This window comes from Octopus bimaculoides, chromosome 6 (assembly GCF_046866305.1).
Source record: "Octopus bimaculoides isolate indiv1 chromosome 6, ASM4686630v1, whole genome shotgun sequence".
Taxonomy (NCBI): Eukaryota; Metazoa; Mollusca; class Cephalopoda; order Octopoda; family Octopodidae; genus Octopus; species Octopus bimaculoides.
The window spans coordinates 22,805,139-22,817,638 of record NC_142933.1 but is presented as its reverse complement, the minus strand read 5'-3'; the positions used below and the strand labels follow the sequence as shown (position 1 = coordinate 22,817,638).

At 35.2% G+C, this 12,500-nt stretch overlaps 1 protein-coding gene across 2 annotated transcripts in view; it reads left to right on the top strand.

Moving 5' to 3' along the window:
* LOC106877764 (active breakpoint cluster region-related protein) overlaps nucleotides 1-12,500 on the top strand; it is an 84,270-nt gene that overhangs the window by 52,256 nt on the left and 19,514 nt on the right. For both annotated transcript variants that reach the window (XM_089353601.1, XM_089353602.1), the window contains exon 23: nucleotides 1,652-1,754. In XM_089353601.1, the coding sequence (XP_089209727.1) occupies nucleotides 1,652-1,754 (103 nt within the window). The remainder of the gene's footprint in view (nucleotides 1-1,651; nucleotides 1,755-12,500) is intronic.

Genomic DNA, 12,500 nt, shown 5'->3' with positions numbered 1-12,500 from the left:
CATCATTACCCTAGAAATATTAATAACAAGGTTATTGTATTTGAAGTCAATTACAACAGAATCAAGTTTATGTCAACTAACTCTAAAATTAAAATTTGTATATACCAGTGTAAAACTACTTCAGGTAATGATGTATTTTTTTTTATATAGGCAGTTTATCTTCTCAGAATTTATAATCAGTACTCTACATTTAGGGATAGGAATAAACGTAACAGTACAGGGCTTAGTAAATTAATTTAGGGATTCCTATCTCACGACTCAATTGTCTTACGGATTTCTTTGGGGATCGGGGAAGGGTTTCCATTAATTGGTTGTGTCTATTGGGGCTGGTGGACGTTCGTGATCTTCCAGAGCGTTGCTTACTAACGTTCTGAACAGTTCCGTATGCTTCAAATTTATCTCTGATGCGAGCAATAGTGCGTCGTGTTGGTGGTGTCTTCTGAAACTGTCTGTTAAATTGTCTTTGCACTTCCATGACATTTTTGTGCTTCCAGTAGAACTTTAATATAAATTATTTTTGTCCTCAAACCTTAGTTGTGTATTTGCCATTGTGAAGGGTTGGTTGCATCTGAAATAAAAAAAAACAATATATTAGTAATCGTCTGTCAAAGAGTGAGTACATCTTTTTGGGACACCCTGTATATATATATATATACATGATTCATTAATTTTAGTTTGAGTGCCTAATCTAATCTCACATTATAAAGAAATGGTTATCTCCCTTGCTATAGTTGCAATCACTAGGAGAACCACACACACACACACACACACACACACACACACATATATATATATATATATATATATATATATATATATATATATATATACATATATATATATATATATATATATATATACAGACAGACAGACAGACAGACAAATAGATAGATAGATAGATAGATAGATAGATAGATAGATAGATAGATAGATAGATAGACAGATAGCTGAAATATCTCAATATATGTTATATATGTATTTATTTATGCATATATATGTAAATCGATATGTAAACATATATTTATTTGTGAATATATGTATTCATTTGCATGTATATGTGTAAGGTGAAGGCGCATGGGTCAGTGGTTAGAGCATCGGGCTCACAATCAATAGGTAGTGAGTTCGATTCTCGGACTGGGCTGTGTATTGTGTTTTTGAGCAAGATACTTCACGTTACTCCAGTTCACTCAGCTGTAGAAATGAGTTGCCAAGCTGTATCGGCCTTTGCCTTTCCCTGGGGCAATATCGGTGGCGTGGAGAAGAGAGGCTAGTATGCAAGGGCAACTGCTGGTCTTCTATAAATAACCTTGCCCGGTCTTGTGTCTCGGAGGGGAACGTCCTAGGTGCAATCCCATGGTCATTCATGACCGAACGGGATTCTTTACACTTTATATATGTATATGTGCGTGCGTGCGTGCGTGCGTGTATGTGTGTTTCTCTGTGTGAACACGAGGAGCTTCCACATTGTTTCTGCCTGCCAATTTTCAGTCTCGGAGTAGGCACTTTTGCTCGATGGTTCATCGCACAGTAGTATCGAGCAAAGAACTAGGTGGTGCTGAAGAGAAATTTGTGTCCATATAAACGATCCAGCTTTTTATCTGAACAAATATTACCTACCTTTCTTGATATGTCTATCTTTTCGGTGCTCCAGATGAACCGGAATCCACAAAGTGTAGTTCGGCCATCAGACTATTTAACACAATCCAGAAGCCAGAACGAGACCTTCTCTATCACTTAATTCAACATTTAGCAACGTGAGTATTCTCTTTTTCTCTCTGTCTTTCGCACAAACATGCAATACGAGGTTTGATCAATAAGTATCCGGATGATTGCCATAGTAACGCAGCTAAAGCACGCACAGTAAAGCCGCTTAGCAAAGATTGACCTTGAACTTTGCTGTGCTGGCGCAATAAGTTTTAACATTCTAGCTCACTTCCGCTGTTTACAGCAGGGATTTGAAGGAAGGTGTGTAGCGTTTGATCGTCACATTGACCATAGCAGAGAAAGTTGTCATGGCGATACCTGCTCAGCGGCCTAAGCAAGGTTGCAGAAAGTGTATGGAGAGAAGTGTATGAGTCGCACACAAATGTACAAGTGGTTCAGACGTTTCCAAGATGGCCGCAAAAATGTCGATATTGAGGACGTTCTGGGAGATCCGCAACCAGCAGAATTTAGAAAGACGTCGTAGATATGTATGCAGCTGTGAGGAGAAATCGTTGAATCACCACCCGTGAGTTATCAGAGGATATACAAATTAGTTACGGTTCAGTTCAGTCCATTATCAATGAAGATTTGGTTATGAGACGCGTGTCTGTCAAGTTTCTGCGAAAACCGCTTTCAGCTGACCAAAAAGACACTCAGGCTTTCGCTGCACAAGATCTCCTTGATTGTGTTGAGAATGATAAAAACTTTTTCAAAACTTTGCATAGGCCTCTGAGCAGGTATCGCCAAGCTTTTGGCAAAATTTGATGCAGATTCTCTGCTCAACTTTCTCTGTCATGGTCAATGCGACGTTCACACGCTACACACCTTCCTTCCAAACACTACTGTAAACAGCGGAAGTGAGCTAGAACGTTAAAACATAGTGTACATGCACAACAGAGTTCAAGGTTAATCTGTGCCTAGTGGCTTCAATCTGCGTGCTCTAGTATTATTGCTAAGGCAATAGGTCCAGATACCTATTGATCAGACCACTTATATCTCCCTCTATACTCATCCGTTATCTCCATCTCTCACCACTCTATTCAATACACAATTACTCGTTTAATATTTTACTGGTTTTGAGCGATGGACTGCAGCCATGTTGGGTACCACCTTCAAAGGTTACTTAATCGATTTTTTCGACCCAAGCACTTATATTTTGTAGAATTTATCTATTTTACCGATCATTTTGTTTTCATACGAAATCACTATGTTAGCCATAATCGTAAAGGGTCATGCACCGTTTACAACCAGCAACTGAACATCCACACAAACACACACAACACACACATTCATGTATATACACATAAATTTATCAGTCCACCTTCCACATCCATATACATACATACACATATATAGCACACGTGTGTCGACAAACAGCAGCCCTCAAATTCCACGCACAAGGCAATTGCAATAACACCAGAAGACATATACCCAAACTACTGTGCAATACTGTCCATCTGAATCCTGACTATCTGTGCCCAGATATGTGTACATGTGTGCATATATATATATATGCAAACATTTGCTTAAAGGGATATATAACCCTGGCAGTTTCCGTCTTTCCTCTTAATTCGGTTTTAGAAGCCGGCTAACTACAACGGTCCTTTTGTGATACTCCAGTTAACAATAAGTTGCTAGGCTCGAGTAACTATTCTCGCTTGGTAAATCCGAGTGCCCCCTATTAAGGCCTGCATAATTACGTAGAGTAAGGAATAGCTTTAATAATGATAAGGAGAACGGAGATTTTTCACATCCATTATCTTTATTTAACAGTTATTTACAACATCCTTTTCTGGACCAGAATCTGTAAATAGCTGTGCATAAAATTATGGATGTAAAAAATCTCCGTTCTCCTTGCCATTGTTAATATACACACACACACACACACACACACACACACACACACACACACACACACACACACACACACTCACACACACTCACACACACTCACTCACACACACACACACACACACACACATATATATTATAGTGGGGTAGGCCGGTTTATGAAGTTACTCTGGGTCTCTCGCTCATAAAGGCTTTAGCCTTACGGCGTATGGCCTGAGACCGCTTTAAAATATGGATGGAGAAAAGCCTCATTTTAAAGCGTAAAACCCTAGGTGATTATATCTCCCTTTGTCACTGTCCATCGATCTTCGGCCGCGCTGCCATAATGCGATCACCAAAGTACCACGAAGGTAAACGATTGTCTCCCTTTGGCCTTGGCTATTGGTTTCCGGCTGTGGTGCTGCCATACGGATTCCAAAAGGCTAGCAGGATTTTTTTTAATGCAGGTATGATACGAAAATCTCTGCCCTAGAGTTCAGGATGTCCCCCAGGCACGAGCGAATCTTTAAAGATTCTTGTGAGCTCAGTCTACTCCGCTATAATATTAACTGTTCTACATATTAGAGTGTTATATGTATACATACAATCAAAGGTACAAAAACGACGTACTCCGAGGGAATTCAAAGGGTAGCATAAACTAAGTGGGGTAATCCAGTATATGAAAATCCAAGAGTTAGATACTCCAAATCACCGTCGGAAATACACGTGAACATGCGATGATAGGCAAATCGAAAATTAATAATCAAAAATAATAAATAACAAACCAATAAAAGTCAAAAGGACGTACTCATAGAATGTATTAGCTTGATGCTCAGTATAAGATGGAGAAATGAGTAGGTGTGTAACATTTCGAATAAGGCTCTTCGTCAGAAAGAGGGGAAAGGAAAGGTCTGGAGAAGGAAAAAAAAAGTCCAAGCACGAGTGTGGTTATATGGTTGAAATGACCGGAAGTGGAGAGAGATAGAGAAAGTGGTTTTTAAGATAGATGGCGGAAATGGCCAGCGTGCGCACGGGCGTGTATGTGTGTATGTGTGTGTGTGTGTGTGTGTGTGTGTGGTAGTATCTGTGTATGTGTTTGTGTGCTTATGTGAGTGATGTATGCTTAAAGGAGTGGCAGCCTACGTTCGCTTTGGTGGTGAAAGGCGGGGTGATGAGTATGTGCGTGGGTGTTGCTGTGTGTACGCATGTGTTTGTATGTGTACGCATGAGGGTGTGAGAGTGGGCGTGTGTGGGTGTAAGAGGCCAGGTGACAAGTGTGTGTGTGTGTGCGTTGGTGTTGCAGGGCGTGTGAGCGCGTGTGTATAAACCCGTGTGTGAGCGCGTCTGTGTATGTGTGTGTATGAATGTGCGTATGAATCTATGCGAGGGCGTGTGTATGAGTGTGAATATATATGCGTGTATGTATGTGTGCGTGTGTTTGTACGTGTATATTTGTGCCTGTATGTATATCTACGCGCGTGTGTGTGTGCGTGTGTGTAAATGGGTTTTTTTATGTCAGGATGTAAAAACGTGTGTGTGTGTGGTAGGTATTCATGTATGGGGGTAAGGTATGTATGTGGGCATGTGGAAGTGTGTGGAAGATGAATTAAATATTTTTTTAATTGGAAATGTTGTAAGATGTTACTGAAAGTGTGGGGTCGTGTTTAGTCCAAACGGAGTTTGGGTTTGGAAAGAGATGTAGCTTTGTTCAAGGCGAAGTCTTGATTTAAGGCCAGGCTATGAGGTGAGGTGTCCGGCGGAGTAAAAATGACCGGCAACAGGGGTCCTTTTCTACAGACTCGTGTCCCATAGGTGTTCGGTAAATCGGTCAACTAGACGACGGTTCGACGAACCAACATATAGACAGTCACAAAAGGTACATTGAATGCAATATTCTAGATGAGTCGTGGTGCAGAAGCAGACTCGGATGTGGAGGGTAAGCTCGTTTGTTCCAGTAAGCGATTTGATGCCGGAGATGAACGAACAGGGGTCTGGAGCAAGGGAAGGATACAGGATGGTTGAGAGTAGGATATATATATATATATATATATATATATATATATATATATATAAATTGTAATTAAGGGTCTATAAGAGATACCACCATGCTAGATATAGCAGCCAAAACTTGACTCTAAAACCACATTAAATGTTCATACAGCACCAGGAGAGAAGACAAAGGGACAAAATAAACTAGTAAAAAATTATTGGATAATTCCAGATACCGGATTTCTGGCTTTCAGAAATCCTGGATCTGGAATTATCCAATAATTTTTTGCTTGTTTATTTTGTCCCTTTGTCTTCTCGCCTGGTGCTGTATGAACATTTAATGTGGTTTTAGAGTCAAGTTTTGGCTGCTATATCTAGCATGGTGGTATCTCTTAGAGACCCTTAATTATAATTTTAATAATAATTATTACCTATGAGGCTTTTATTCCCATGCTAGCCACCTGATACGATCGGTATTTTAAATAACAATCTTATCCTTATATCCTTATATGAATATATATATATATATATATATATATATATATATATATATATATATATATACAGGGTGCGGACGGTATGTCAGACAGATTTATGGTTTTAAAAAACGCTTATATAACAGAAAAAAACTGTATTTTTCATAAAAATAACATAAACATAATGCTAAACTAGCTTTATTAAGCTAGCTCCCATGGAGGGCTCTTCATTGGGCCTTGACCCCAAAAATGACACTTCATGCATTGAGTACATATTAAATTTTATTGAACTTGCCAACATTTTTCAAGCAATGAACAATTTTCATCAAAACAATGATATAATTTGTCGACTGGGAACTTATTGCAAAGCTGTATGATAAATAACATTTTTTGTCTTCCAATTCGGTGGTCAGCACAATTTCTGTTTCTGGTTAATCTCTCTCTCTCTCTCTCTCTGTTGATTGGTTTCGACCATCACCATCACCAGTACTACCACCATCGCCAACACTACCACCATCACCAGTACTACCACCATCGCCAGCACTACCATCATCACCAGTACTACCACCATCGTCAGTACTACCACCATCACCAGCACTACCACCATCACCAGTACTACCACCATCACCAGTACTACCACCATCACCAGCACTACCACCATCACCAGCACTACCACCATCACCAGTACTACCACCATCACCAGCACTACCACCATCACCAGCACTACCACCATCACCAGCACTACCACCATCACCAGTACTACCACCATCACCAGTACTACCACCATCACCAGTACTACCACCATCACCAGTACTACCACCATCGCCACCAAAACTGCCATACACACATCATTCAGACTTCTGACACTACTACCATCAACACCTTTGATTTCGCTGCCTCCCCCTCCACCACCATCACCACCGTATTTCATATCACTTACTATCTCCGTCATCCCTGACCGCCTATGGCTACCACTACCACCACCACCATCATCACCGTGGCTTCTGCTTCTATCACAACTGTAGCTCATACTATTACTACCGCCCCATTACCATCACAACCGCCTATCTACTACCACCACCACCGTCTCTATGCCTAGTATTACTCTCACCCCAGCAGGTGGAATAGCAGTAGTGTCGTTGAATAGTGAGAGAGGGGGTCAAAGTGTGACACACTGGTACACAGAAATTCGCTTTGGCATTTATTATTATAGATAGTCAATTTAATAATTTCATTCAATAAAACTACCATGAGTATTAATAACTGCCTCTACGCAAGGTCGAAATCGTTTACAAACACGGATTAAGTGGTCCTTGTTCATATCGGACATGACTCGAACTAAGGCGGCTTTCAAAGAATCTTTGGTTTTATGATGGTGTTCATTGACATATTTTTCAACGTTGCTCCACGCAGTGGATTGAGATCTGGAGAATTAGGAGGTCAAATGTCGGGGGTGATGTGATCATGCAAATTGTCGGCCATCCACTCTTCTGTTATTTGAGCCTTGTTTGATGGTGCAGAATCTCGTTGAAAGACAAGGCCTTCAATTACATTGTTGATCCAAGGCTTAACTTTATCCACAACCTCAATATACGCAGCAGCATTCACCCTAATGACTTGTGGGGATAAAATGAGGAAGTATCACATGTTCTTCATTGCTAGCAACACCCAAAATCATGACACTTGCAGGAAATTTTGGAACTTCGGAAGGGTCTGCACATAGCCATCTGTCATTTCTTCTTCTAGTTTTCTGGTCCTGGTCAAAGTTTTTCTCATCTGAGAAAAAGACCAAATCACACCATCTTCTGATGGATTTTTAAGTTTGTTCGGATCTGATTAATCGGTTTTCTTTTGTTTTTTTCTGACATGACTTCACCTCTCGTAATCACGTAAGATTTGCATCTCATGTTTTCATGCACATTTCTGATTCTTGTTTCTGACACACGAAATTTTTTTGCAATTGACCTAATTGATTTTCCTGGATTGTCTTCAATGTTTTGCTTAACTTCCTGAATAAATTCAGATGTCCTGACAGAATCAGAGCGCTTGGAATGTTTTTTACATTTTGATACAAGTAATGCACTTCCATCTTCTTTCTCTAACTCACACAGAATCAACTGTTTTCTGGTGTAGTCCCGAAAAAGGTGGGGTCTCCTTTTTCATTGTGTGTTAAACATTGCATGTTTCGTCGGATATTATTGTAGAGAGCCCACTTTTCATCATTTCTCATGATTCTATTCAGGAAAGATTTGATAGAAATTACTAGCAGGGGGCACATTTTGAATAAGCTGAGAAGCAATTACATGATGAAGGACGCCACAGAACAAGTATTAGACACTTTTCCTAGTTCATGAAGGTGTCCTGTGAGCCTAAAGATTTAGGTTCGTTTGACGATTCTACGAAACTTTAAGTTACATGGAACTGAATCAAACTTGCTTTTTAGCGTAAATTTTCACAACTGTGTGTCGTTACATTGAACCCTCACACCTATGTAAAGTGTAAAACATTTGCGCTTATTCATTCTGGTTGTGGTGCTTCTACTATGACGTTTGTGAAATGTTTCCGACACATGCCTCCATTTTTGCACGTTCCTATCCCCTACGCTTTGTGTTTTCTCAGAATTTACTATATGAGATTTTCCATCTACGCATTGTCATTTACCAACATAACTTCTATTTCAACCAATATTAAAAACATTTAAAGATGTCATTTAATTTAGTTTTGTTCTGTGACCTATTTGTGTCCCCTCTAACTTATCTTTATAAATGTATATAAATAATTATGCGTGTGTGTTCGTGCTGGTGTATGTGTGTATGCAAGTATATATTCGTAATTACATACACACATACAAAGGGAGAAATACACATATAATAATGTATATATATATATATATATATATATATAGATATATAGATAGATAGATAGATAGATAGAAAGGACAAAAAAAAAAGAAAGAGACCTCGATATTATGTAAATAAAAGAATTTATCTGTAAAAATATGTGACACTTATTCGGTAGCCATGACAAAACTCCGAGTTTCGGATACCAGGGTGGGAACCCACGCCAACATCTCTTCAGTTATCCGGCCATTGAAAATTCCAGTGAAAAATGACCGTTAAACAAAGGGAAATTACTGTGTGGTTGACAGTTATTAAGACAAAAGAGATATGGCTCTTTTGTGTGCATGTGTGTGGGCGTGAAAGTGAATGAGAGTGTATGCATGTACTGCATTTGACCAATCCGAAAGAAATAAGCAGCCGATCGGTTTATATACTCAAACAAATTTTTTAGCTTCAAAAAACTGGCGTTACTAATTTGCATAGCATAAGTGTTTATCACTTTATATAATATCAGCGACATGCCAACGAGGAAATCGTAGTATCGACTACAATAACGGATATCGTTCTGCACCGCTGTTCACAATGTACCTCCTCGCATTATTGTAGCTTCCGTATGATGCCATCTCGCTCACACACACACATGCAAATATAGATGCATATATATATATATATATATATATATATATATATATATATATATATATATATATATATATATAGTTTTAGGGAAAATAACCAAGTTTCAAGAACTCATCGATGAAAATCCACTATCACATATAGAAAAATTAACAATTAAAAGCACAATAAATGAGTATAATATAAAACAAAGTAAATATCATAGGATAAAGATAATAAAATGACTACACGTGTTTCATAACTAATTTTCGAATAGAAAGGCAATTTAAATCGATTAAAATCAATTGAAATTATCGAAAATAAATTCTATTCAAAAATATAGCTAATCGTCAGATCGTAAGTAGAACAATAATTAAAATAAATAAATATATATATCAACCAACAATAAGTACCAAATGAATTTATATGAAATACTAATTTTATAAAGATAGAAAAATTATTAAAAATATCAAAATATCAAAATAATAAACATTCAATAATCATCCCTTCAGCCATTATAATATATGCTAACATGTATATTATATACAAAAAACCAGCTTACATAAATTATCATTATTTTAAATTAGCATTGTTTTAATTACAATTTGAACGAATCTTAAGTTTAAAATAATAATGAAGATAAAATTAGTACATATTTAACCGGTGTAATAGTGAAAGCTATACTATTTAAAACTAAAAACATTTATTTAATTATCATTAAAAATCAATTGAATAATAGAAAAATACAAGAATATTTATTTCTACAAACGTAGAAATAAAAATAAAAATATGAATGAAAAAATTATCAATGAAAAAATTATGAATGAAAAAATTAGGAAAGAAAAAAATTATTAAGAATAAAAGATTAAACTTTATATATATATACAAAGTTTTGATTAAAAAACCTTTAACGATATTATAAATAATAAAGACTAATTATTAATCAAATATTATTAATAAAAAATAATCGAAAATATATCAACACTATTCAAATCGAAGTTCTAATATTATGTTGAAATGAAATTATAACTTCTAAATAATTTAGATATGTTCTTGATGAGTTCTTGAAACTTGGTTATTTTCCCTAAAACTATATATTTTATATATATTTTATCTATAAAGCTCAATTTAATTTTAATTCTTTGTAAATTGATTTTAATTGAGTTTTTACCTGTAATTTTGGATTTTGTCCCTAATATTATATATATATATATGCATATATATATATGCATATTTATATATGCATATATGTACATATATGTATATGTATGTATATATATGCACATATATATTTATATATATACATTTATATATATGTATACATATATATATATGATATATGCATATATATATACCTACACATATGCATATATAATATATATATATATATATGCATATATATATATAATATATATATATGTGTGTATGTGCATATATATATATATGTGCATATATATATATATATATATATATATATATATATATATATATATATATATATATATATATATATATATATATATATGTGTGCATATATATATATATATATATATATATATATATATATAACTGAGAATGTGTGTGTCTCTGTCTGTCTGTATGTGTGCATCACTAAAACTCGAGAACTACCCAGCGGATTTCATTCAAATTTTACACAGGCCTTACTTAAGGTCCTTGCAATGTCATGAGCCCCCAAATGTTCACCTTCTTGCCTAATGCTATCCCAGAGCAATCTCTTATCTCTTACACTGATTCCATATTACGTGTCAAAAGTGAAACAATAACATCTCTATCAATGCTTTCACTATTATATGGGTTCAATTTCAATTACTTTCAATATGTATTTATAATCTTTTGCATGTATATATTTGTGTATATGTATGTATGTATGTATGTATATATTTATATATATATATATATATATATGTGTATGTGTGTGTATGTATGTATATATGTGTATATATATCTATATATAGAAATAAATGTATATATATATGTATGTACTTATATGTATGCATGCAGATATATGTATGTATGTATATATATATATATATATATATATATATATATATATATATATATATATATATATATATATATATATATATATATATATGTGTGTGTGTGTGTGTGTGTGTGTGTGTGTGTGTGTGTGTGTGTGTGTGTGTGTGTATGTATGTATGCATATATATGTATATATATATGTGTGTGTGTATATATATATATATATATATCAGAGGCGAGGGCCGAAATATTTATACTTCATTTACTCTATCTATCTATCTATCTATCTATCTATCTATCTATCTATCTATCTATCTATCTATATATATATATATATATATATATATATATATATATATATATATATATATATATATATATACATATATACATATATGTGTGTGTTTGTATTTATGTATATATGTATTTATGTATGTATATTTATATATTTATGTGTGTATATGTATATTTGTATATATATATATGTATGTATATTTATCTCCCTCTCTCTCTTTATATATATATATATATATATATATATATATATATATATATATATATATATATATATATATATATATATATATATATATATAAAAGAAAGTTTGTATATTTGTGTGTATGTGCCTATGTTCCTCTGTGTATTCCAAAACAGAGTTGCCGATTTTGACGTATCAGGTATCAAAAGATTCAGTAAGCTTTTGGCTACCAACTAAACTGTTTTTATTTACGTATTTGCATTACAAAAATTTAACACTATTATCTTTCTTGTAATCACCTATTGTAAATGACATCTTTTACCCTCACCACCACCACAGTGACGATGACGTCACAATTTCTATATGAGTGTGTTCGCGCGTTCGTTATGTACGTTAGGCCAATAACTGATAAGCATATGTGCGTGACGGTGTTTGTGCCTGTCATTATACATACATTTTTGTGTCGAATGACACGCACACAGACAAACACTCACATCTAAAGCACAGACAGACACACGCAAGAACAGAGATAGGCCTGAGGTGTGCGTTAATGTATGTCTGTG